Raw genomic sequence first — 27,974 nt, forward strand, 5'->3', positions numbered from 1 at the left:
AGAGGAAAAACAGAGAAAAAAGGCTAGCAGGTCCAAGAGGTTCATTCCTTGATTCAACCACCCACTCCACGAGCTTATCACCTGTGATGTGCCCATGTCCTCTTTGGACCTCTACCCACTACATCTGGAGTCTTCATGCATTCCCTTCCAGTAAACAATGTGGTATCCCTTTGACTCCCTGGTTTGTGAGCTTTTCATGAAGCTTTGTCGGAGTCCAGCTTCCCTCTCCTCCCTCTGCCTTGCATTGTTCACCCTCTTTATCCATCACCTTGCCCCTCTGCCTGCCACCATGAGCCCCTGCCCTTTGCACAGCCTTTCTTCCACATTGCTGACCCCCCTCCCCCCCTTTGTTGCGATGGCTGCAAGAGTTCGGCGGCACAGTGCTGTCCAGGCAGACACTGCTGTGTGGCACCAGGAGCAAGAAGGCTGCTGCAACCTCCAACCCCAGGCTCAATACTGATCCAACTAGGTGATACATGACAGTCCGGCAGGGTCCAGCAGCACGGTGCTGTCCATGAAGCACAGGCACATAGCTAGGCATGGTGATATGTGCATGAACCTGGTCTGTCCTGGCAGAGTAGTGTGGTGAACCATCGTTGGTTCCCACTGTGGGATTGTTCTAATGTTGTTGTTGGGTTGTTCTAATGTTGTTGTTGGGCTAGGGTGGGATTGATACACCTGTGGTTGTAACTGTTGTGGCACATCCCAGTCGGGCTCCGCCTCCTGGGAGAGGTATAAGACCCCCTGCTCGGGCGGGACCTCTTCAGTCTGGGATAGTGTGTTAAAGTTCTGATAGTTCCATTGTTAGTTAATAAAAGCCTTCTTTTACCGAAGCTTTGTGCCTCGTGTCCAATTGATGCGCATCAAGTAGTGAACAGCACATCAGGAGCAGCACAAGCCATGACAGAAAGTTGTTGCACTCACCCGAGGTCTCTGGTGAACTGCCTTGTGCACACCTCTTAATTAGCAATTGGGTTTGACACCGACATAATTTCCCACTGGCATGGCACAAGAATGAAAGGCCTGACAGGATTCTGGTGGCAGCTGTTTTAATGAGCATTCACAAAATGGAAATGGCATTTGTGCCACCTGCCAGCAGGAAGACTGACCCAACATTGGGAGAATTGCATCATGATTTAACACTGGCGGGTTTCTGACTTTTTGGCTCCCGCCAGATTCACTGCACTCGCCCACTGCAGGTTGTTTGGGAGAATTCCATCCTAGAACTCAAATTAATTTGTGTACCATATATCAACCTCAATCTTCCAAAAGATTCTCGAATGAGATTCAGTTAATTATAACAAGTGAATGCAGCCAATCACACTTTGATTAATTTTCTAATTCAGTTACAGCCATTATAGCCTGTAAGCTCTCTAATAGCTTTCAGTTTATTTATTTTTCACACTTTGAGTAGAAGGAGGCTACGCTCCCATTATTGAGAACACACCATTTGGTGTGTCATTGAATTAAAAATATCCAAGCATCCCCCCACACACAGCCTAACCCCAAACACACAATCTTCCCATTCTGGGAGCTCTGATCTTTCTGGGGTTCATGGATTTGGCATAATAACTTGATCATGTTTTCTTACCACTGAAGCCCAGTGCCATTACAGTGGCTGCATCTATCGTTGTTAAACTGGTATCCTCGACCTTTACACACCCAGCATTTCACCTGTGTTTACAAGACAGCAGCGTTACCTTATATCTTTGGGTGGTAATCCATTGGCTGGTGAAGGATAGTTCAATGCTCAACATACAGTGAACTGGAAGTGGACAGAAGATACGTGATTCAGATGGTGAATCTTACAGGTAAAGAATAAAGGAACTTACATTCATTAAGTAGCTTGAGGACAAACATTATGCTTCTGCTCAAAGGGTTTGGTTTATCTTAAATCCATAATTAGAATTAAAAAGCTAAGAAGTTACATCAAACCTGTACAGATCACAGTTGAAATACTTTGGTCTCCATATTATAAAAAGGTGCATAACGGCACTGGAGAAGATACAAAAAAGATTCACTGGAATGATACCAGAACTGAGAGGCTATACCTTTTTAAAAATTCATTCATGAGACATGAGCATTACTGGCTGGCCAATATTTATTACCCATCCCTAGTTGCCCAAGGGCAGTTGAGAGTCAACCAAGCTCTGGAGTCACATGTAGGCTAGACTTGTTAAGGATGGCAGATTTCCTTCCCTAAAGGACATTAGTGAACCAGACATCCTTGCTAAAGAGTAGAATTGAATGCAAATATACAGTTACAAAGTATTTACAGCATCGCAATTTAGTCTGACTGGTATATTCCAGTGTTTATGCTCCAGAAGAATCTCTTCCCGCTCTTCTTTCAATCCAACCCCATTGTGATATTTTTCTATTCTTTTTTCCTTAGTGTTTATCTAACTTGCCCCTGAACGCAATAATGCTGTTCATTTCAAAAATTCCATTCCATAGTGAACCAGATGGGTTTTTCCGACAATCGGCAGTGGTTTCATGGTCATCAGTAGATTCTTATTTCCAGATATTTTTTATTGAATTCAAATTCCATCACCTCCCGTGGTGGGATTTGAATCCAGATGGAACTGGCTGGATTTGAGGAGACTGATGAGTGATCTGATAGAGATCTTCAAAATTATGGAAACAATTAATACACAAAGGTGATGACAAGTTGTTATCCATTGGATAACAACTTGTAACAAGTTGAGGTCCCTGCAGTGATCTTGTGGCACACCACTCGTCACATTCTGCCAACCCGAAACAATTATGCCAACTCACCGTTTCGTATTAACTAGCCAATCTTCAATCTATGCCAATATGTTACCCTCACACCATGAGCTTTTATTTTCCGCAATAACCTTTGATGTGGCACCTTATCAAATGTCTCCAGGAAACCCAAGTACAGTACATCCACCAGTTCTCCTTTATCGACAGCACATGTGACTCCTTCAAAGAATTCTAATAAATTGCTTATACATGATTTCCCTTGCACAAAATGTTGAAGTGAATAAGGAGAAACTGTTTCCAGGCTGGATGGGTAGGGAACCGGAAGACACAGATTTAATATGATTAGCAAAAGAGCCAGAGGCAACACAAGGAAGCATTTTTTTTTAAAACGCAGCAAGTTGCAATGATCTGGAATGCACTGCCTGAAAAGCTGGTAGCAGCAAGTTCCGTAGTAACTTTGAAAGGGAATTAGATAAATACTTGTGAAAATATTTACATGGCTTTGGGGAAAGGGATTAATTGGATAGTTTGATCAAAGAGCTGATTAAGCATGATGGGTCTAATTGGGTACTCTTCTTGTAGGATAAGATCCCATGGAATGAAAAAAACCTCATGGAAGGTAGACGCATTAGTGTAAATTCAGTGAGGCTGTGATCCCAGCAGAGAACATCACTCAATAGGAGTATGTTTTGCAGATAGGCCTTTAATACCTTGGGTCAATCTGCAACATGTATTTCTACAGAGTGAGGCTCCACACTTGGAAAAATAACCTTGCAAAACATACCCTTTGGTCTTCAGAATTAACCTCCAGGCAAAACTACTGCAAAACCAAAAACATGAAACTCTCAAGCTCAGTACCTACCTTTCCAGTTGCAATGCATTCAATGCATGCTATTCTGCCCAACGTCATGCATGTGGGACACCCCTGAGAGAGAGAGAGAAATGCAATTACATGAGATTAATGTTGATTGTGTCCTCATCAGCTCATCTTCAAACCAGCATAAGTGAATTTATTATTGCTGTGTTAAAGCAGAGAGCTGCATAGAAAAGCCACAGGGCTGGATGCCAACTTCATGCTGTATTGTTTCTCAATCAAACTCCATAAACTCTTGTGGGGACACTCAGTGTGAAAGTGTTATTGCGCATGGTATAATTGTGACAAAAACATCGCTAAGTAAAAATCAGCTTCAGAAAACACTTGTCGCACCGACAACACTCTTTAAAATGACTTAACAATACAAGATAGGCAGTACAGTACATGCTGACTTCTTGTTCTGCACTTCAAAATTTGGGCAAGGTTTTTTTTTAAAAAACCACTGATCTTTAAAAGGGTTGTGTACTTGAAGCAGAATTTGACAGATGATAAAAATTGTTCAGAGATCATGGATTTTCCAAAGCCAGGAGGTGTTTGTGACGTTGATTAACATGCTCAATGCAGATGAACAAAGAACCATCAGCAAGTGAGATTATGACTCAGTTTATTATGACGTTCATTGTATTCCTTCTTCTTCGGAAACACTCACACTGTGAACAGTCTAAAATGCATTTGATAAAAGCAGAAACAAATTCACTTGATTGCTTTTATTTCCCTTGATGACGAATGCCATCAACAATTTTCATAAGGGAGATGGGACATAATTATCACGTGGAGATCAGCATATCTATACATTCTGACAATCCCTACTTGGTGTAAATGATGGACAACCAGACCCCTTCATAACAATTGCTATGATAGGCTGGACCTCCTGGACACAATAAGAGGAATATTGCCTCCAAATTCCATTTCTAATTTTGCTGTTGGCCATTTATAGATTTGATACTCCTTCTAAATTAGCGCCACTTTGTCCGAACACATCAATGATGAGCACGTGCAATCTGGCTGATTTCTTGTGATATTCTTTACAGTGGGTGCAGCAAAATCCATGATGCATTCTTTATAAAGATATTTGAAGTTTACCCACATATGGCATTGAGGAAACATTCCCTCGTGTGAAGGCTTACCTTTGTGGATGAAGTGTGTGGCACTTGGACTTTACTGACATCATTCTGAAACATTGGAGGCCTCTCCACTATTATATCCCAGGGGAGGGGAGCCAATCCATAGGCACTGCTATCAACAAATTGACCTAAAACAGCAAGAGACCATCATAACCTTCAGAAACCATTGACATGTAGTCAAAGTCAGAAAAAGCAAATCTTTCTCAAACAAGTGAAAAACGTTGAAGACGGCTGAACTCTGGGGACAAGATCATATTCTGTGCTATTAGGATTGCTACAGGACGTTGTCCCTAAATTCGGACAAAGGCATCATTATAACTAAATCCAAACCAGCTGTGAGGGACAAGGATGTCAAAGACGGATGAGAGTTAATCACAGAGAAAATCAACAGGGCCTTCGTTATGAGAGTTAAAGATAGTGCTAGACAGTAAGGGAGCAGCAGGTTTTCCAAGTGTTTCCCCTCTCTCACACTGGGCCATCTGACTCTTGTTCTTAAGTTCGCTACAATATCTCAGCTACAGTATAATATCAAACATTTTCCCCCTCTTTAGTTCTGAAGAGTCAAATGGACTCAAAACATTGGCCAAAATTTACCAGTTCTTCCCGCCGGGGGAATCTTCTAGTCCCACCAATGACAACCCCGTGGCATGATTCCCCTTTGCAGGCATACAAAACCCCGTAGACATCAGTGAGACCGGAAGTTAGCCAATGCTAGCCAATGGCAAGCTATCTCACCAGTGGAAATAAGCAAAGGGGTGGGGGGGGGGGGGGGGGGGGGGGGGGGATTGGAAAGTCCTAGCCTTTAACTGTTTTCTCTCCCTACAGATGCTGCCAGACCTGCTGTGTTTTCCAGCATTCTCTGCATCGTTTCAGATTCCAGCATCCACGGTATTTTGCTTATTTCCAAGCGTACCTATTGACAGTGGAGGGGCCAGTAGTGGGAAAGGACATATGGAGCAGAATGGAGATCAAGAGGCATTGGGTGAAACCTTGTCTGAGTCAATTGCAAAATCTTGAGGCCACATTTAACAAGATCTCGAGGTTGGCTGGGAGCGCTGGGAAACAGAATGGACTGAAGAGAAAATCGTGCCAATTGGAAACGCAAAGTAGCTGAAAAGAGTGAATTACCATCAATACTGACTGATCCAATGATGCAACTGTGGTGACCCCAATGGTTTAACATATAGTGTGGCTTCAAAGTGTATCAGTGACCTGGTGCCTGTGATCCCTGTGAAGGTCTAAGTACTTTGGATTGAAGTTGTTCTGTGTATTATATGCTCACCCTTATAGGGCACCATCTTCCACTCAGTTGATCTGGATTCAGTGAAGCTTTCAAGGCGATACTGAAGTAAAACAAACCTGGTTTAGCAACGTTGCAGGATCCATACATGCTTTACATTCATACATTTGATTAAAAGTTACATTTCTAGCGTATGGCTCAGCAATATAGTAAGAAGTCTCACAACACCAGGTTAAAGTCCAACAGGTTTATTTGGTAGCAAATACCATAAGCTTTCGGACCACTGCTCCTTCGTCAGATGGAGTGGAAATGTGCTCTCAAACAGTGCACAGAGACACAACATCAAGTTACAGAATACTGATTAGAATGCGAATCCCTACAACCAGCCAGGTCTTAAAGGTACAGACAATGTGGGTGGAGGGAGCATTAAACACAGGTTAAAGAGATGTGTATTGTCTCCAGACAGAACAGCTAGTGAGATTCTGCAAGCCCAGGAAGCAAGCTGTGGGGGTTACTGATAATGTGACATAAATCCAACATCCTGGTTTAGGACGTCCTCATGTGTGCGGAACTTGGCTATCAGTTTCTGCTCAGCGACTCTGCGCTGTTGTGTGTCGTGAAGGCCGCCTTGGAGTTCCGCACACATGAGGACGGCCTAAACCGGGGTGTTGGATTTATGTCACATTATCAGTAACCCCCACAGCTTGCCCCCTGGACTTGCAGAATCTCACTAGCTGTTCTGTCTGGAGACAATACACATCTCTTTAACCTGTGTTTAATGCTCCCTCCACCCACATTGTCTGTACCTTTAAGACCTGGCTGGTTGTAGGGATTCGCATTCTAATCAGTATTCTGTAACTTGATGTTGTGTCTCTGTGCACTGTTTGAGAGCACATTTCCACTCCATCTGACGAAGGAGCAGCGCTCTGAAAGCTTATGGTATTTGCTACCAAATAAACCTGTTGGACTTTAACCTGGTGTTGTTAAAACTCTTACTGTGTTTACCCCAGTCCAACGCCGGCATCTCCACATCAGCAATATAGGACAGAGTTTATGTCCCCACCCAGCCAGAGCTGGCTGGGAGGTGGTTGGGTCATCTAATCTTCTACCTTGACTGTATCGCAGAAAGTGGTGGTGGTAATATAAATCCAGCATTAAAATCCCATTTCTCCATTGAAGAGATGGTCCATTTGGTAGAGAATGTTTGTCTTTATGGAAGTTGAACACAAATTCACCCTTTGTGAGATTTGTCTATTTGACAGAGCACTTATGTGTCATTTGGGTCAATGTGAGATACAGTACCACCCAAACCGTAATGCGAGAGAACACACCACCCGCACCTTGGGGTCAGTGTAGTACTGGGACAGAGCTGTGTGAACATACCAGCATGGAGACAGCTCCAAGCTTGAACTCTATATCCACAAGGTAACAGCTCACCACCACTTTCTCAAACGCAATTATGGATGAGCAAAAAATGTTGGCCTAGCCAGCAAAGCCCACATCCCTTGAATGATTAAAAAAATGCAGTTAATAAATACATACAGTTAACTTACTCAAGATTACAGAGACTTAATCAAGACCTACCAGAGGATATGCTTTGTAAATCACATAGATAACATCCCAAACAGTTACTTGTGGCCAAACGTCGAATTGGGTCTGTGAACACAACAAGCCCACCAGAAAGTGGAATTCTGCTTTGCACAACAAGCAGATGATCTGGCTTAATAGATTCTCGTAAACATTTGTAAACTTTCTGACAAAGGAATGATCCCAGGGCTGTTCCTTACACAAAATTATGCACCAACCTTCCCAGGCAAAGGCAAATTGAGTGCCAGGCATCCAATAAACAATTATGAAAAACACTTGGAGACATTTTACAGCCCTCCTGCCAGCGGATTTTCCAGTCCTGCCAAAGTGAATGGACCTTTGAATTGCTTACTGCATTTTGCTTCCCCCTTTTGCCATTGGGCCAGAAAACTCCACCCTTGAAATGGAAACTCGGAAAGACAATGAGGCCTTGGTTATCCAATCATGATGCAGATTTGAATGCATTTATTTTAATTGGGTTGATTACAATCAGTAAATCTAAAGTCTGTATCATTAGCAATGATATGCTGTAAACCATTTTTCATCATCTCAAAGAATGAACTGAGTTTGAAAGAAAGACTTATATTTATAATTATAATACTTTTCACAATCACTGGATATCTCAAAGTGCTCGTCAGCCAATAAGGGTTAAATAGTGACCTGAACACTGGGGATAACTTCCCTGCTCTTCCTCAAATTAAAACTGGGAGAGCTTTTACATCTACTCAAGCCGGCAGATGGAGTCAGGGTGACCAGCCAGCCTGGATTTTGCGGGACTACTCCATCTTTTGAGGCATTAGCCCTGTTCCCAGGACATAATGGGAAGCTGTTTTTCCTGTATTTTATGAGCCATGATTCTCACGCTTGCGCAGTATGGACTTGCCCGTACGCCTCCCCGGCCACTCAACCCTCACAATTATGCTCCCCACTGCCTCCCTGCAAAACTTCCAGGTTCATCAGCATCATCCCTGACAGTTATGTCGTCCACCATGCCAAAGTATCCCTTAATTTTTAAATTTAATTTGATTTGCCACATGTATTGGGATACAGCAAAAAGTATTGTTTCTTGCCCGCTATAAAGGCAAAACATACCATTCATAGAGTACAGAGGGAAGAAGGAAAGGAGAGAGTGCGGAATGTAGTGTTACAGTCAGTGCTAAGGAGTAGAGAAAGATCAACCTAATGTGAGGTAGGTACATTCAAAAGTCTGATGGCAGCAAGGATGATGTTCTTGATCTCAGACCTTTGTATCTTTTTCCCGGTGGAAGAAGGTGAAAGAATGTATGTCCAGGGTGCATGGGGTCCTAGATATTTTCCCCCTCCCTAGAGTTGTTCACCTTGTATGGTGCTTTATTTTTAACATTTCATCCAAAACCTGGCACCTTTGACAGTGCAGCATTGCCCCCGTACTGTATTGGAGTATCAGCTTTAATTCTGGCACTCAAATCTTGGAGGGGGACTTGAACCTAGAGACACAATGAGTAGGACTGGCACAAACTGAGGCACTGCTGATGCAGAAAAACTTCAATAATGATTCATTAACACTAAGATGTTTCTTGGAGATGTGATAAGATAGTTTTTATGTCTGAGGTCTGATATTGAGACTAATAAAAAGACCCACAAGGTCAGTGGTAGTAAACTAACTGGAACAGTTTATTAACATGTCTTTATCCTAGCAAAGGCGGCACGGTGGCACAGTGGTTAGCACTGCTGCCTCACAGCTCCAGGGACCGAGGTTCGATTCCCAGCTTGGGTCACTGTCTGTGTGGACATTATCCTTGTGTTTGCATGGGTTTTCTCTGGGTGCTCCGGCTTCCCCCCACACTCCAAAGACATGCAGGTTGGGTTGATTTGGCCATGCATAATTGCACCTTAGTGTCAGGGGGTTTAGCAAGGTAAATACGTGGGGTTATGGGGATAGGGCCTGGATGGGATTGGTGTCAGTGCAGACTCGATGGGCCGAATGGCCTCCTTCTGAACTGTTGAGCCAAATTCACAGTGCTCAGCTTGTCTCTTCAACACTACCACAAATTGTGCAATGGGTCATCTTCTCTTATAAAATCAGAACTGTTCTGCTATCATAAGTGGCTTCATGGTATAATAATTCCTTAGTGTTTCGCACAGCTCTACTGGTGATGCTCTGCGGGTTTATATGATTGTATGAGGCTTCTTAACGTTGCAAATGTTTTACTCCCTATAGTACTTAAGAAAACTGCTCCTGCTAGTTCATCCTCCACCTAATTTGCCTTTAAATAAGAGTTGAAACGCTCCACGTATAGCGTCCAGCTCTTCATATCCTCGTTGAAAGGCCCCATTGCTCCGAACTGGCCTGCCATTTTATGTTTCTGTTGGCGGGAGTTTTTCCCCTCTGTCACAGTCTGTAGCTACTTTTCGCATGCTTCGCACTACCATTTCCTCACTGACTGTGCTCCCTTACTCTTCCCGTCCAAGTCCCCTCACGGCTGTTTCTCTCCTGACGGTCTTGGTGCTCACAGTGGAAAGATCCCTTTCCAATACCTGGCCTCCAACTGTAGCCCGAGTCCCCTCATGACTACTGCTTTCAGTCTTCCTGACAAGTACCTCTTGCGGAGTCGAATGTGGTCCAAGTCCCCTCATGACCGCACCTTTCGATGTCGAGACCTGTTCCCTCGAGTCTGTCCTACCTCTGTGATTCCCGCCATTTCCAGAGTCCAGGACGGCAATGTCAATCTTCCTGCCTCTCCTGAAATTAGGCGGTGATATGCAGCCTGTGGACCGTGACACAGCCTTGTTGCCTGGTCTGATACTGAGACTAATAATAAACCTCGAGGTCAGTGGTAGTAAATTGACTGGAACAGTTTAATAACAAGTCTTTCACTTAGCACACAGTCAGCACAAGACTGCCCAGGCAAGCTCCACTCAGGTGGAGCACCAGTCCCAAGTCACCTGACCCATTCTCTTAAAGGGGCATGCCCCAACATAAGTAACAATGGTATCTTAATGCAAGTTTTTCTATTTTTTGAAAAGGGTATAACTTACTCTGTAGGTGTTATGTGCCTGCAAATCTCGAAAGACCATCTCTTCAGCAGGCTTGGAGCTGTAGCAACACATGCTGGATGCAAACTGAATGAATGCTTCTCTAGCTATGTCTTCAGTGATGGTTGGAATACTGGGGTGGAGGGGACAAGGTGGGCAGGGAAGAAAAGCACAAGATGTTACAATTGTTCCACAAGTTTTATAAAATACATTCCCAACATTTTTTCATCAAGTTTCTTCATCTCATTAGTTTTTGGCAGTCTTTTCATATGTTTCAAGAGCACTGGGGCCTAGTTCAAAGTCAGTCCAATGTGTACCAATACTGTTTCACATATTGATCCAAACATGGCAATATTAGTGTAATGGTGATGGCACTAGACAAACATCACAAAGGTTAAGTGTTCAAATCCCGTCATGGAAACTTTGTGAAACAGAATTCAATCAGCCTATTAATTTGTGGATTCACACAGGAAAGTCGTCAGATTGATGTACAAAGGCGGGTCAGATGTATCTCGGAGGGGGGGGGGGGGGGGCGGGGGGGAAGAGAAGGGGGGGGGGGGGAGGTGGGCCAGATGGATCTCCTTTTGAGGGGGGGGGGGTGGTGGTGGGAGGGCAGCCAGATCATTCTCTGATGGGGGGGCAGGGACGGGGGGGAGGGGGTCTGCTGCCACTCTGCGGACGACTGGTTTGGGGGGGGGGGCGGGAGAGAGGAGGCAGGGGGTCGAGATCAGTCTGGGTAGCGGGGGAGGGGGAGGTGGGTGGATAAGGGGGACAGTTATGTTGTGGGGATGGAGCGATATCTGTGGGGGCCATCGCTCCCGGGCCGCTTTATCTGCTTTTTGTGGCCCGGGAGCAATGTGACAGGGAGCATTTTTCTAATTATTTTTCTCACTACGCATGCGCAGTTCAGAGTGACTTTCATCTCAGGCATGATAAACCCCGCCCACAGCACGATTCAGACTCGCAATTGTTTTTTCAGGCTGAGTGCGTATTGGGTTTCCAAGTCGGATCTGAATTGCGCCCAGATTCAGCACTTAGAATCAAAATGGTACAATCGCACCCCCCCCCCACGTCCCCCCCAGGTATCACCTCCCAGCTACTGTTAGTTGCCCACAGCCAGGTTATCTCAAAGCAGACTAGGAATCTTCCTATTGGATGTGCTAACCATACCAATGCAGACATTGGAGCCTTATGTTGAAGTCACATCCTTAACCATACAAATAGGTGAAACAAATCCAAGTTAATGCAGAATATGTGACACTAATCTGTCTATTACTGTATCCAAAAACAGTTTAAAGGAATTGATAAAGTAGATAAGGAGAAACCTTTTCCTCTTGTCTGAGAACCCAGCACCAATTTGGTAGAACAAAATTAAAGCTAGCCCGTTAAAAGGTGATGTCAGAGAGTACTTCTTTATCAAAAAAGCTTGTGGAAATCTAGTTCTTCCCCCGCCCCCCAACATAAAACGAGGCTGTAGGGAGATGGGCCGGTTGAATATCTCAAAAAGCTGAGATTGATCAATTTTTGTTCAGTCAGTGTATTACACGTTACATAACCAAGCTGGTAGATGAAGATATGAAACAGATCATCCAAGATCTAACTGAATGGCAGAGCAGGCTCGAGGGGCTGAATGGCCTCCTCCTGTTCCTAATGCTACCATTACCTCCCTGGTTGAATATTTCAAACATTTCTTAAATAAAGCAATCCATGCCCAATACCAATTTAATTTGTGTTTCTTAAAGTTCTTAGACTGCACCGGATAATCTTGATTAAAAAATTGTGATACTGAGTCATTAACCATGTGCAAGTACACTTCACTGCGGCAGTGTTGAACAATTTTGCAATGCTGAAACATTTGCATAACCTACTGACCAAAGAACACTGATTTGTCGGAAAGTCCTTTTTGCTTCCCTTTTGCAGACAAGCCAAAATAGCAGCACGGTGGCTCAGTGGTTAGCACTGCTTCCTCACAGCAACAGGAACCTGGGTTCGATTCTGGTCTTGGGTGACGGTCTGTGTGGAGTTTTCAGGTTCTCCACATGTCTGCGTGGGTTTCCTCCAGGCACTCCAGTATCCTCCCACTGTCCAAACACGTGCAGGGTAGGTGGATTGGCAATGCTAAATTGCCCCTCAGTGTACAAAGATGTGTAGGTTAAGAGGATTAGCCATGGTAAATGCGTGGGGTTATGGGAGTAAGACAGAGGAGAAGGCCTGGATGGCATGCTCTTCCAGAAAGTCAGTGCAGACTCGATGGGCCGGATGGCCTCTTTCTGCACTGTAGAGATTCTAAAAGAGTTGGTCTGGTCACGCTTCTCTCCAATTTGGAATGCTGAATTGTCACTTTGCATTCTTCTTGCTTTTTTCTGTCAGAACCTCATAGACATCAGAGAGTTGATGCTGAACCTTAATGCCAATGTTGCATCAAAAAGATTGAGGTGAATTTCCAGGATAAGAAAGTATGTCACTAATTTCAAACTCAGCTGCAGTCCCTGCTGCCTACACAGCTCGCTAGCTGCATCCCCTGTATTATCCAGGGTTTGATCATTTAGAATCCCTACAGTACAGGAGGCTGCCATTCAGCCCATCGACCCTGCATCGACAATAATCCCACCCTATCCCTGTAACCCCACATATTTACCCTGCTAATCCTCCCAAAGCTAGGGTCAGTTTAGCACAGCCAATCAACCTAACCCACACATCTTTGGACTGTGGGAGGAAACCCACGCAGACATAGGGAGAATGTGTAAACTCCACACAGACAGTCACCCAAGCCGGGAATTGAACCCGGGTCTGTGAGGCAGCAGTGCTAATCACTGTGCCACCGTGCCGCCCCTTGCTTCAGTATTTCTGCTTCAGAATTAGATCTCTGTGGATTCAACCCAGATTCCAGAATATGTAATCTAGGTGTGCAGTACTGAATGAGTATGGCATTGTCGGAGGTGCTATATTTTAGATGCATTGTTAAACCCTGGCATCGTCCGTCCTTTGAAGTGCACATGGAAGATCCCATACTGCTGTTCTAAAGCTTATTTATTAGTGTCACAAGTAGGCTTACATTAACACTGCAAATGACGTTACTGTGAAAATCCCTTAGTTGCCACACTCCGGTGCCTGTTCGGGTACACTGAAGGAGAATTTGGCATGGCCAATCCACCTAACTTACACATCTTTGGACTACGGAAGGAAACCAGAGCACCCGGAGGAAACCCACGCAGCCACGGGGAGAACGTGCAAACTCCACACAGACAGTGACTCAAGCCAGGAATCAAACCTGGGCCCTGTGCTCCTGTGTCCTGACAGTCAATCAACACAAAAAGTCAGAGGCATGCTGCGTTCAGGTCCTTTAATGCTCCTGATTTATTAGTATCACAAGTAGGTCCTTTAATGTCCCTCATGCACAAGAGCTCAATGCTGAGCGTTCTCCAAACAGAAAGTTAGTGGCCAATTACAATAGCTTATGGAGGTTGGTCAGTCTCTGGTTCTTCAGGGAGGTGAGACCAATAAGGAAACATGACTAAGATAAAAACAAATGACTGTGGATGCTGGAATTTGAAACAAAAACAGAAAATGCTGGAAAATAGCAGCAAGAGAGAGAACAGTGAACGTTTCATAGTAACCTTAAAGTGCAGAAGGAGGCCATTTGACCCAAGTTTTGAGTCAGAATGACTCTTCAGAGTTCTTTATCAAACCCTGATGAAGCGTCATCCAGACTGTTTTTTGCTCTCTTGTTTAGGAGCTGCTTATTAGGGTTGTTCGATTGTAATTCATTTTTGTTTTATGACTGGGATATTTTGAGCCAATCGGAAGCAAGTGTGACACACTGCATGTTTCAAGACCGATTGATATTCTATATTTGAAGAGAGATAGGTAGCAAAAATATAAATAGTTAACAAATAATCAATCATGACAGAAGCATAGCCATACCAAAAATCCAAAGTCAGAATTAACAATGGCTGATTTCTCTGGCCCTTCCCACTTGCGGGATCTTCCGAATCTGCCGATGATGACCCCTGCGGTGGATTCTCCGGCAGCCCCGGCGGTGAACACCACAAAGCACCATTGACATTTGCGGGACCGGATGATCCCGCCACCAGCCAATGGCAAGCTGCCTCTGCCACCAGAAAACAGGCTGAAGCGGGGGAGCACAAAATCCCAGCCAAAGATTAAAAAGCAGGCTCGGGGGATTCACGCTCATTATAAATTAACTGAAAAAGTTTTAATTGCAAGACCCAAAACAACTCCAGTGTCACTGTTGTTTCAAGGCAGAAGGTGGAAATCCCACCCCAGGGACTGGACCAAAGAATCTAGGCCAATACTCCAAAGCCGTAAATCTAGGCCAAAGGAGTGCTGCTCTGCCAAAGATGCTGTTTTTCAGAAAAGATCTTAATTCGAGGCCTCACCTGCCCACTTAGGTGGATGCAAAGAAAAATCCTAGGGCACTATTTGAAAAAGAGCTGATCTAGTCAACATTTATCCCTCAGCCAATGGGACTACGAACCAATTATCAGGTCACGTTCTCTTTGTGGGAGTTTGCTGCATTTGCTTACATAACACCAATGACTACACTTCAAAAATAATCCAGCTGTACCTGAGGAAATGAAAGGTGCTGCTGGTGCAGTAATTTAGTGCACCATTTCAGTTCTCCTGATATCAGAAGGGAACTAAAGCATTTCATGCTGATGTTGACCAACAGGCCGACAAGCTCACTAATGAAAGCCCTGGGGGTACAGGCGTTTCCCCTTCCACTCATTCGCTGGCTCACCCACTTGGTGAGCCAGACAGTGGTTTGAGTTCTTTTGACTTTTGGGGAAATGTGCGGATAGTTCTCAGGTTGTTCACTGCACTTTGCAGCTGTTTTCTTGCTTCAGTTATCCCAGCAAATGCCCTTCAGGCTTCAGATACCCTGCAACTCCTCAGGGTGCAAGGCTAAAAATAGGATTCAGGTGCTGAGGGTTAACTCTAACTTGCCAGCTTTAGGATCTCACCTCCACGCTCTCTGTGGAGAAGGCTCACTCCTCCGTGTTGCTTCTGCTATAGAAATAGGCGGGAGAACAAAGCTTCCCTCTGTGAATAAACATAGGCTATTAGGTTGTCAGTTGCAGAACTCAGACATTCATCTTGAAGCATCCCCCCACTCCACCACCCTTGCCAAATAACCCACTGCTGCCGACTACCTCACAACCCCACCCCACCCACTGTAGCTTAGCCAGCTGAGACAGTCAGTGCTGAGCCACACAGATTGAGAAATTCCCAATGCTACTCTGCTCTCCTGAGTTGGGGCACTAAAATTTAATTCAGATGGACATACCAAGAGGGTATAAAGGTGGTGACAGGGTCCTCATTCCTGTTAGATGTCCAGTTATTCCTGTGGGAAGTGTGCACAGGTAGACATTTAAATGCAGAAAGGTTTGGCTGTGGCTGTGATGCCTGCCACAGTCAAAGGGTCTGCTGGCACTCAGGTCACTTCTGAGATCACTCTTGGGCAAAAAGAAGGACGATTAGGTCACTGGGTTCAGGAATGGAGGAGGATGAGAAAAATGGAAAGAGCGTTTCTCCATTTTGTTTCTACCCATTTTATTGCAGGTTAAAGTGAATGGGACATCACTGCCCCACATACATAATCTATATACATAGTCTGAGTCAAACACCCCACTCAGAGCAGCCACACAACCTAGCAAGACATTCCAATGCAGTACTAAGGGAGTATTGGATTGTCAGAGATGCTGTACAGCAGACCCAATACAAAGGGGAGGTTGCGCTTGTTTATTCCATTGCCTCAGGTGATGATAAAAAAATCTCATGGCACTACGAGTTCTTGTTGCATCCTGGCCAACAAACTCCTCTCAGCACAACACCAGCACAGGCAAGTTGTTTATTCCCCCCATGGCTGGGTGTAGGGTCTTGAGGAGTACAAAATAAGGCACATTTTAGAAATACAAGTCTTTCTTTCTTCCCCTGCTCAATGCAAATGGGCAGGACTACTGGCCATCCTCCAGCTGGCTATATACAGTTTCTGGGCCCAGTTAACCCACAACTTCAGCACCTGAGCAAAGTGAATTCCAACTGACACCAATTGGAAAGTCGCTATGCAAATAAGGAATTGGGATCCTACCCTGCCCCTGGATGAAGCCTCTTTGTCTAACAAGGATGACGTTTGCATGTACGCTGCTACACGTAGTGAACAGACCCTCTGAATCGATGCCGCTTACCGCCGCCAGCTATGGTTCCTTCATACCCAACCACATCATCCAGCATATCAGCCGGTGGTGCTGATGCCCATTCCTCGTCCTGAGAGGCTTCAGGGAAAGCTGCAAAGAAGAAGGTGGCATTCACTTTCATTAACCATTTGATTGAACTGCTCGCATTGCAGCAACTGCCTTCATGAAACAAACTTGACCAATCATTAAAGAGACCTGCTAACCCTTCGAAATTCACAGTTGTCTTTCCCCATCACTACGTTTCATACCAATTCACAGAAATAGGTCAACTTGTCCATGTTAGTCTTAATGTTCCACATGCACCTCTTCTCATTGCATGGAAATTCAGAACAACACGTGTTGGGTCAGCTCTCTGATGTGTCTGTGTCGTCGTCCCCCCCCCCCCGCCGCCCCCGTCCCCGTCCCCCCCCGCCCCCACGTCCCCCCCCGCCCCCCGTCCCCCCCCCTCCCCCCGTCCCCCCCCGCCCCCCGTCCCCCCCCCTCCCCCCGTCCCCCCCCCTCCCCCCGTCCCCCCCCTCCCCCCGTCCCCCCCCCTCCCCTCGTCCCCCCCCCCCGTCCCCCCCCTCCCCCCCTCCCCGTCCCCCCCCCCCCCTCCCCGTCCCCCCCCCCCCCCCCCCCCCCCACCCCGTCCCCCCCACCTCGCTCTTTTCCTGGAGTAAGGTTCCCAGCAGCAATGGGTACACTTCCAGTCCAGCAGTTCTTAAGGATTGGAGAATAATGGCAATGACTTCATCTCCCTTTTCCTGACCCACAGAAGGTGGTGAAGAAGGCATATGGTATGCTTGCCTTTATAGGATGGGGTATAGAGTATAAAAGCTGGAGTCTGATGATGCAGCTGTATAGAACGCTGGTTAGGCCACATTTGGAGTACTGCGTCCAGTTCTGGTCGCCGCACTACCAGAAGGACGTGGAGGCGTTAGAGAGAGTGCAGAGAAGGTTTACCAGGATGTTGCCTGGTATGGAAGGTCTTAGCTATGAGGAGAGACTGGGTAAACTGGAGTTGTTCTCCCTGGAAAGACGGAGAAGGAGGGAGATCTAATAGAGGTGTACAAGATTATGAAGGGGATAGATAGGGTGAACGGTGGGAAGCTTTTTCCCAGATCAGAAGTGACGATCACGAGCTCAAGGTGAGAGGGGCGAAGTATAACTCTGATATTAGAGGGATGTTTTTTTACACAGAGGGTGGTGGGGGCCTGGAATGCGCTGCTAAGTAGGGTGGTGGAGGCAGACACGCTGACATCGTTTAAGACTTACCTGGATAGTCACATGAGCAGCCTAGGAATAGAGGGATACAAACGAATGGTCTAGTTGGACCAAGGAGCGGCACAGGCTTGGAGGGTCGAAGGGCCTGTTTCCTGTGCTGTACTGTTCTTTGTTGTCATGAGAAAGCCCCCGCAATAGGAGACAGCCATTCTGTGGAATTACCTCTTCACTTTAAGATCCAGGGCACGGTTTTCATGGAAAAGTTTCTTCAGCATGCTGCTTATACAAGGGATTGCAATGGGATCTGTTTCCTCACCTGGCTTTTTCCCAGGGTGGAAATGTCTGCTATGAGAGGACACAGGTTTAAGGTGCTGGGGGGTAGGTACAGGGGAAATGTTAGGGGTACGTTTTTCACACAGAGGGTGGTGGGCGAGTGGAATTGGCTGCCGTCAGTGGTGGTGGAGGCGAACTCAATAGGGTCTTTTAAGAGACTCCTGGATGAATACATGGACCGTAATAGGATGGAGGGTTATGGGTAGGTCTAGAAGGTAGGGATGTGTTCGGCACAACTTGTGGGCCGAAGGGCCTGTTTGTGCTTTAGTTTTTCTATGTTTCTATATAACAGCTCAGTTGCTGTCTGCACCAAAACAGTGACCACAATAAGGGGAGAACCTTCTTTCTGCTTATCCTCTCTGCACTAGATCTTTGGTCTCGTTTAACTACATTTGCTTATAGGCTGGGGTTAAGCCATTGATGTACCTGGAAGGCCCAGAATGTAACTGGGAGTAGTTTTCCCCAAAGACTTCACTTGCCATTCTGACCATTTGTCTTGACAAACATTCAGCCTCCTTATTCCCACCTTTAGCAACCAGAAGAACATCTTACTAATTGCTCTCCGTTTATTGTAAACTCCAACCAGAAAAGTACCCGACAAAGAGGTCATCCTCTCAGAAAAAGCCTGTGACTTGATGCAACACTTGAGGTTGTTTTTGAAGCAAGGCGCTGTGGTTTAGCCACAGGTTTTGACTATTGCTATTGCTGTTTTATTCTGCGGAAAACATATGTATCACAGGTCAGATAGCATTAGAAAATCATCACCTCATTTGCATTGCAACTGCAAATTTCTGTCATTAGTTTTAGTGCGAGTCTGAGGAGACGTAACGAAGCAAATCTACATGTCTGTCTTGCTTCAGTTCCTTCTCATTGCTGTCATTCTCACTTAGGTTGCAATGGGATGGAAGCAATGCTTATGCTTAAACTGAAAAACATGTGGCCAAGTAAGAATTCTCATTCTCTTCCTCCACCCAACTTCTTAAAACTTAAGGTGATGAGAGATCAACTATATCAAAAAAGGTTTGACAGGCTGCATCTCTTTCTTCTTGAAGAATCCTGAGGGATGAATTAATAGAAGTCTTATGAAAGGCTTTGATAGTGTGGACATGGACAGAATTCGGCCCTTTCGCAACAAGGGCGAGGCTGTTAAATGCAGCAAACCATTCAAAAGTCCATCGACTTTGGCGGGCCCGGAAAATTCCGGCCAATGTTTTGTCTTGTGGGGAACAGCATAACCAGAGGCCATCAGTATGAAATAGTCACCAAGAAATCCAAAAGGGAATTCAGAAGATACTTCTTTACCCAGAGAATAGTAAGGACGTGGAGTTCGCTGTCACAGGGCAAGTAGACCCATTTAAGGAGACTCTAGACATATGAGAGAAGGGAATGAAAAGTTAAAATGGATTTAGATGAGGAAAAATAGGAGGCGGCTTGAGTGGAGCATAAATACTGGCATGGACTGGTTGAACCAAATAACCCATTTCTGTGCTATCTTTCCTAAGAATATGTGGCTAAGAGTGTTGGTGAAGCAGGTTAAGGCCAGCCCCTTGTTGTGTGCCATTTCAATAACTCAGAACTGTTTACTGGTGTATTTCTGAACTTGGAGACAGCCAGGTTTGTCACACCCCTGTCTCCAAGTCAGGAGGCCACTTGTATTCTTCTCCTCTCTCCCCGAGGGTTCAACAGTGCCAGTGACTCAGCAGTAAAATCTAGGCAACCATTAATTACTGCCATGGACAGAGGGTCAGCCGGCCAGGCAATCATGAGGGAGGGAGCAGGTCTGACTGTACTTCAGCTGAGCCGGATCCGGCCATCATCCAACATACACTGTTAACCTTCAGGAGAGTGAGGCTCGCCAGTTTGCCTCCGCTGCGCTCCCCACTCCCCCAACACTTCCATCCCTCACCTGCAAACCGAGAGAGCCACACCTGCCAATCTTTCTTCCATTTGAGGATGGCTGTCTCACACCAAATGAAGACATTCCCACCAAAAGGTTCTGTGCCACCTCTCGCACATCCTTGATTTCCCTACCAAAAACCACCCCTACAACTTCACCATTGGTGGTTGTGCCTTCAGGGGTCTGGAATTCCCTCAATAAGACTTGCTGACTCCCCACCTCTCCCCCTCTCCTTCTTAAACCCATCTCTTTGGCCAAACTTTTGGTGTTCTGTTACAGTGAGGGGCGATGTTTCCGACCCTGCACGCTCAGGCCCAGAGTGTGCTGGGGCTGTATGGGGTCGAAGAATTGTGGGGGAGGGGCCTGGCACATTTAGTGCCAGCGAGAACCCCTGGACCATGTGAAGGGGATCAGAGGCCATCGAAGCCACTGGGTGGCCGGGGACAAGGTTGGGCCGCGCCAAATTGGTACTGTCCTGAAAGTGTCAGATTGGCATTGCCAGGGTGTGAGGGGCAGTGCCAAGGGGTGGAGCATAAAAGAGTGGGACATGAAAAAGGGACACATTAGGAGGGCCCCAATGCCGTGATTTATGTTAGGGTAAGGGTGGGGGAAGAGCAATCTTGCTGACAATCTCTGTTGGGGTGGGTGGAGGAGAACATGCCTTCAATGATGGGGGGGTCTGATCTCTGTGAGGCTGGACTTGCCGGTGTGTTTAGGATCCACCCCATAACATAAAATACAAGTTGTTGTTGAGGTAGGTTAGCACTAAGTAAAGCTCCCTCTTCATTGCCCCAGTTTATCTTAGTTCTGTTAAGACGACAATGTTTTGATCTGCCACTGCTTTGTGGCCATTCCTTGAAGATGATGTTCCTCTACAATGGGTTTATGATCATTCAGGTTCCACACTAAACTGATTAAAAATAATGTGGAAATACTTTAGGGCAGCATGGTGACACAGTGGTTAGCACTGCTGCCTCACAGCGCCAGGGACCCAGGTTCAATTCCAGCCTCAGGTCACCAACTGTGTAGAGATTGTACATTCTCCCCGGGTCTGCGTGGGTTTCCTCCGGGTGCTCCAGTTTCCTCCCACAGTCCAAAGATGTGTGGGTTAGGTGAATTGGCTATGCTAAATTGACCCTAGTGTCAGGGGGATTAGCAGGGTAAATGTGTGGAGTTACGGGAATAGAGCCTGGGTGGGATTGTGGTCGGTACAGATTTGAAGGGCTGAATGGCCTCCTTCTGTAAGGATTCTATGATTCTGTGACTTTACTAAAGCATTCCAATGGATTTCTTTGTATCCCATCCTGAAGAGGTTAATAGCGAGATCAAGGATTCTCAGCAAAGGGTGGCATTCATAGAAAATTACCCGCTACATGCCCACAATCACAATAGATATGCTTCCCATGAGCAGCACCTAGCCCAGGTAGTGGCCCTTTAATATTTTAGTTAATTCAGACCTGACCAAACTTTACCTGTAGCTGTGGATGCCGGTAAAGGCTCAGAGTACACAGATCCATAATGACCTTGAGTGTCACTGAAAGAAAAATACAAGAATTTATCAGTGTGAATTGAAGATTATGACATGTACAATCAGCTTCATTTGGACATATTGGGGACACCCAAATCAAACCATATCCTTTTATGCCAAGTACGACATACCATCTATCAAGATAAAATTGTTATCACAGGGATCTTAAAATATCAAAAAGGTTGCATTTACGTCATGCCTTTCATGAGCGTAGGATGATCCAAAGCACTTTACTGTTGTAACATAGGAAAGAAGCAGCGAATTTGTACACAGTGAGATCCCATAGAGATGAAATAATTGATCAGAAAAGGGCATGATCTTATGAAAAAAATGTCAAAATGCTGAACAAGTGAGAAAATGGGAGAGAATGGCACTGTTTTTTTTTCTGTGAGCCGCGGGTTGCCATCTTACAGCACTCAGTGCAAACAAAGAGCCCGGATGACTAAGGTGGGGGGGGGAGCTGGCTGCTGAGCACTTGAGGTGCCATTGCACAGGCGCCCTGATCTTCCAGTGCACTGGTGGATCTCCTGCCACACCTCTGGCACAGATATCTGCCCTCCCCCCTCAACCCATCACTCCCTCTGCCAGTCTCTCCCCACCACCGATCATGCCTCCATCTGCAGAGTTCCACCCCCACCCCTGGCCGATCATCCCCTGTCTGCAGAGTGTCATCCACCACCCCCATTCCCCCCCCCCCCCCCCCCCCGTCCCCCCACACCCCTCAGAGCTCCCTTCACATCCACTGCAGAACTCTCCCCTTGCCTCCCCCAGCATTGCCCCACTCCCACTCAGGCTCTACCCCATTGGCACTACCCCGGCACATTTATGTTGCATTGTGAGGTGCCAGAGAGTCCAATGGGCATTGCCAGGCTAGCACTGCCCCATGGGCAGTATTTGGCCATGCCCCTGACCATCCAGGGGCTTCAATGGCCTCCAATCCTCCCGGCGTGACTATCATGTCTGGTCCCCATTGGTGGGGACCATGAGTGATTCTCATCGGCGGTCCTGCCAATGAGGGCAAACGTCTGGGAGGCTGGAAGCAGCTATTTGGGCACATTAACGACATGCAAAGCGGGGCCGAGAAGATGACTTTCAATGCGAGACCGGTCCATGTCTGGTGTGAAAGCCTCGCACGCTGTGCCGATCGACCGGCACAGCTGGCTGGAAAGATCACGCCCAAAACATTAATAGTTGAAGGATTAATATTGGGTTAGACACTGGGGTGACCTGTTCTTCTTCAAATACTGTATTTAAGGGGAAGCTAGATAAATACATAGAGGAGAAAGGAAGAGAAGGATCTATGAATGGGGCTGGATGAAGAACAGTGGGAGGAGGTTTGGGTCGAGCATAAACACTGACATGGGCCTGTGGAGCCAACTAGTCTGTTTCTGTGTCGTAAATACTTTACAATCCATGTAATATAGGAACCCCACCTTGCTGCTAGAAAGGGAGTTCCAGGATTTTGATCTCGTGACAGTGAAGGAATGATGATATAGTTCCAAGTCAGGATGCTGAGTGCAGCAGGGAGTTGAGAATGATTATTATGGGGAAAAGAGATATTATGAGAAAAGATCAGCCGTAACCCAAAACGGAACTCAAAAATACTTTTAGGGACAAAAAAAAAGCAATTTTCCTGTGGAGGCAGAGAGTATGACTGTCGTGCTGAACGGGGACTTTGCAATGCTGGTCAGCCTTAACTAGTGTATTGTGTCCAATTGTGGGCACCACATTTTAGGAAGCATTTGAAAGGTTTTAGAAATGATTCAGGAGAATGGTTCCGGGGATGAGGAACTGCAGTTACGTAGATAGATTGGAGAAGTTGGGACTGTTCTCCTTGGGGAAAGAGAAAGTTGAGAGGAGATTTGAAGAAGTTATTCAAAAATGATGAAAGGTCTGGACAGAGTAGATATGGAACAACATGAGGAGAAATGAGGACAATTATTTTCATACAAGGACTGTTGTGATATAGAACAGACTCCTGGAAGTTTGGTGGCAGCAGATTCCATAAGGACTTTTAAGGCAATTGGACATGTACTTGGAGAGAACTAACTTGCAGCATTTTGGGGAAAAGTTGAGGTGGGACCACATTGAACAGCTGTTTCAAAGAGCAGGTACAGTTAGGATAGGCTGAACAACCCTATTGTGCTGTAAGAATCTGTGATTCCTCTCCTATCTATATACCTATGTTCTGTTTGTTATGTTACAAGAGATGTGCAGCTGTTCATATGGTTTATCTTTTTTTAAAATCACTTGGCCCCAGACTTATTTTTGGCAACCAGGGGAAGTTGTTAGTTTCCGTATACGTATAAATTAGAGATAGCGAGAGAGAGAGAGACAGGAGAAAAGAGAGGCACGAGCTGAAACAGACACGTGTGTGCACTTGTAGAGAAACAAAGACAGAATGAAGGGGCACACCATCGGAAATGTACACTGTCATGTTTTCTTTACTCTTTTATGGGATGTGGGCGTCACTGTGTGGAGTTTGCACGTTCTCCCCATGTCTGCGCGGGTTTCCTCCAGGTGCTCCGGTTTCCTCCCATAGTCCGATCAGGTTAGGTTAGGCGCATTGGCCATGCTAAATTCTCCCTTGGCGTAGCCGAACAGGTGCCGGTATGTGGAGACTAGGGGATTTTCACAGTAACTTCATTGCAGTGTTAATGTAAGCCTACTTGTGAAACTAATAAATAAACTTTAAAATTGCCCTTGAACGGAGTAGCTTACTAGGCTATTTCAGAGGGCAGTTAAGAGTCAACCACATTGCTATGGATCTGGAGTCACATGCTGGCCAGACCAGGTAAGGATGGCAGATTTCCTTCCCTAAAGGATATTAGTGAACCAAATGGGTTTTTACGGCGTGCATAGGTACCCGGAGCATTACCCCAGGTCTCTGCATTATTAGTCCAGTAACAATAGCACTATGTCCTACAAATACAAACAGATAGAGACAGTTTAGCATTTAGCTGTCGTAAAACTACGCACACAAGCCCTGTAATCTCGTGGCCAGGATTTTAAGATCCTTCCCACTCAAAAGGATATTACGTTCTAACTGAATAAACAGGAATCTAAATAGCCCACCGTACCTGCTGGCAGGTAACAAACTGTGGCAGGGCTATGAAATCCTGGTCGGTGTGTCAGCGGTGGCTCGCTGGGTAACAGGCTGGTCTCTGAATCAAAAAGATTGCGAGTTGAAATTCCACATCAGAGACTGGAGCGCAAACTCTAGGCTGACACTTCACAGCAGTGCTAAGGGAGTGCTGCACTGTTAGAGGTGTTACTTTTCAAATGAAACATTATACAGACGTGAAGGATGCTATATAAATGCAGGTCTTTCTTCGTTAATTACTGGATTGATTCTGGGAACTAAGGGAATAGAACTATGAGAAGAATTAGCTATACTGGGACTTTTTTCTTAGCCAGCAAGGATGGGATTTGGTCGAAGTGTTTAAGGGAGGAGAACATGGAGCTAACGCAGGTTTTGCTTCAATATGCAGGGTTCAGGAATAAACGATTTGTGTTTCAGATTTAGAATAATGAGAATGGGAATGTCAGGAAAAGCTGTCAAAGGTGTGAAACAGACAAGCAAAGATGGTGAAAAGAAAAGAAAGAATATGATGCCTTTTATGACTCAAAACTGTGGAGACCATCAAACTTAGGAGAGGAGAGACTGTAAAACCTGGGAGAAACAGTTGTGAGGAGAGGCTGTCAAACACAAGGACCAGAGAATTCTAAGAATGATGATAATATGACTGCTTTAACAAAAATATTCTTCAATCAGAGACCTGCGAAGGAAGGGACAATGACGTGATTGGCAAGTAGCTGGTGTGCTTATTTTTGTCCCGATCAGGGACAAGTCTTTTTCTGTTTAAGTCAGTTTAATAAATAAACCTCAGTCTTGTTGTATGCGCATCCTGTTCCATGTGGAAGCACAGTAAGAAGTTTAGCAACACCAGGTTAAAGTCCAACAGGTTTATTTGGTAGCAAAAGCCACACAAGCTTTCGGAGCTCTAAGCCCCTTCTTCAGGTGAGTGGGAATTCTGTTCACAAACAGAGCTTATAAAGACACAGACTCAATTTACATGAATAATGGTTGGAATGCGAATACTTACAACTAATCAAGTCTTTAAGAAACAAAACAATGTGAGTGGAGAGAGCATCAAGACAGGCTAAAAAGATGTGTATTGTCTCCAGACAAGACAGCCAGTGAAACTCTGCAGGTCCACGCAACTGTGGGAGTTACAAATAGTGTGACATGAACCCAATATCCCGGTTGAGGCCGTCCTCGTGTGTTAACCTGGTGTTGTTAAACTTCTTACTGTGTTTGCCCCAGTCCAACGCCAGCATCTCCACACCATGTGGAAGCACCAGGACAGCACGGTGGGACAATGGTTAGCAATGCTGCCTCACAGCGCCAGGGACTCAGGTTCAATCCCGGCTTGGGTCACTGTCTGTGTGGAGTTTGCACGTCCTTCCCGAGTCTGCGTGGGTTTCCTCCGGGTGCTCCGTTTTTCCTCCCACAATTTGAAAGACGTGGTTAGGTGCATTGGCCATGCTAAATTTTCCCTCCGTGTACCCGAACAGGCGCCAGAGTGTGGTGACTAGGCGATTTTCACAGTAACTTCATTGCAGTGTTAATGCAAGCCTACTTGTGACACTAATAAATAAACTAAAAAAAAACAGGGCACTGGACAACGACATGTGCAGAAATGATCAGCTAGAGCAGCTTCAGCAGGGAAATGGCATCTCTGTGGTGCATCGGTAAGGCTGAGAGTTATGGGGATAGCAGGTGATGATCCTGCAGCTTCAGGCTATGCAGACAGTGAGGAAATGGATGACTGCCAGACAGTCAAAGATAAAGAGGCAGATAGTTCACGAGACCCCAAGTGCCTCTTGCTCTCTGACCAATTTTCAGTTCTAAATACAGTTGAGGGCAATGGTATCTCTGGGCACTACAACCAGAGCCAGGTCCATGGCAATCTCTGGGGAATACAACCAGAGCCAGGTCCATGGCAATCTCTGGGCACTACAACCAGAGCCAGGTCCACAGCAATCTCTGGGCACTACAACCAGAGCCAGGTCCATGGCAATCTCTGGGGAATACAACCAGAGCCAGGTCCACAGCAATCTCTGGGCACTACAACCAGAGCCAGGTCCATGGCAATCTCTGGGGAGTACAACCAGAGCCAGGTCCATGGCACCATGACTGGCTCAGCTGTGCAACGGGGAAAGAGGATGGCCAGAAAAGCGATAAATGATAGGAGATTTTATACTTGTGAAAATGGATGGGCGTTTCTGCGGCCATAGATATGACTGGATGATATGTTGCCTCCCTGGTGCCAGGGTCAAGGATAACACTGAACTGTTGCAGTGTAGGAAGTGTAAACAGCCAGAAGTCACAGTCCATATTGGTATCAGCAATATTGATAGAAAGAGGGATAAGATCCTGCAAGTAGATTTTAAGGAACTAGAAAGGAAATTAAAAAGTGGGACCTCAAAGATAGTAATCTCCGGATTACTCCTGCTGCCACACACTAGAGGGTACAGGACCTATGGCTGGAGATGGCTTTAGATTCCTCGAGCATTGGGACCAGCTCTGGGGAGATGGTTCCAAGCGGAACATGGTACATTTTATCAGGGTTAGGACCAATATCATAGTGGGCAGGTTTGTTACTGCTGTTGGGAAGGGTTAAACTACCCTGGCAGAGGGATGGAAACCTGAACAGAGATTCACAAGCATATGAAACAAAGCTGGAAATGGAAGACATGAAATTAGTAAGCAAGTATGGAGGATAAAGAAACCAAGGGTTAGAAAATAGACAACAAAGGAGTTTGGCAGTGCTTGATGTTATATACTACGATGTAAGGAGTCTAGTGAATAAGTCAGATGAGCTGAGGCACAGACAGATACTTGGAAGTAGAATATTATAGCCATTACTGAAGCATGGCTTAAACAAGGGCATGAACGGCAGCTCATTCCTGTTGCAGGATTTTCAGATGGGAAAGAAAGGGGGATTTTGATTAAAGAAACAGGGACAGCTGTGAGGAGGGATAATGTCCTAGATGCAGCATCAAATGAGATGAATTCAGAATTAAAAAAAGAAACAAGCAGTGGTATAGACTATAGGCCTCCAAATAGCCAGCAGGAAATAAAAGCAAATGCACAGGCAAATTGCAGAACAATAGGGGATTTTCACAGTCACTCCACTGCAGTATTAATGTAGCCTACTTGTGACA

The 27,974-nt window shown here is 45.7% G+C and overlaps 1 protein-coding gene and 1 long non-coding RNA gene across 2 annotated transcripts in view; both read right to left on the reverse strand.

Moving 5' to 3' along the window:
- The window catches only part of LOC144491503 (uncharacterized), a 279,152-nt gene that overhangs the window by 142,360 nt on the left and 108,818 nt on the right, over positions 1-27,974 (reverse strand). The gene's annotated exons all lie outside the window — the stretch shown is intronic.
- The window catches only part of LOC144491500 (protein SSUH2 homolog), a 47,797-nt gene that overhangs the window by 16,901 nt on the left and 2,922 nt on the right, over positions 1-27,974 (reverse strand). The window contains exons 2-9 of the mRNA XM_078209400.1: positions 21,688-21,749; positions 16,774-16,872; positions 15,550-15,628; positions 10,568-10,697; positions 6,005-6,065; positions 4,726-4,850; positions 3,587-3,649; positions 1,592-1,674 (exon numbers count right to left, since the gene is read on the reverse strand). Coding sequence (XP_078065526.1) covers positions 1,592-1,674; positions 3,587-3,649; positions 4,726-4,850; positions 6,005-6,065; positions 10,568-10,697; positions 15,550-15,628; positions 16,774-16,872; positions 21,688-21,749 — 702 coding nt within the window. The remainder of the gene's footprint in view (positions 1-1,591; positions 1,675-3,586; positions 3,650-4,725; positions 4,851-6,004; positions 6,066-10,567; positions 10,698-15,549; positions 15,629-16,773; positions 16,873-21,687; positions 21,750-27,974) is intronic.

Source organism: Mustelus asterias, chromosome 3 (genome assembly GCF_964213995.1).
Source record: "Mustelus asterias chromosome 3, sMusAst1.hap1.1, whole genome shotgun sequence".
NCBI classification, from domain to species: Eukaryota; Metazoa; Chordata; class Chondrichthyes; order Carcharhiniformes; family Triakidae; genus Mustelus; species Mustelus asterias.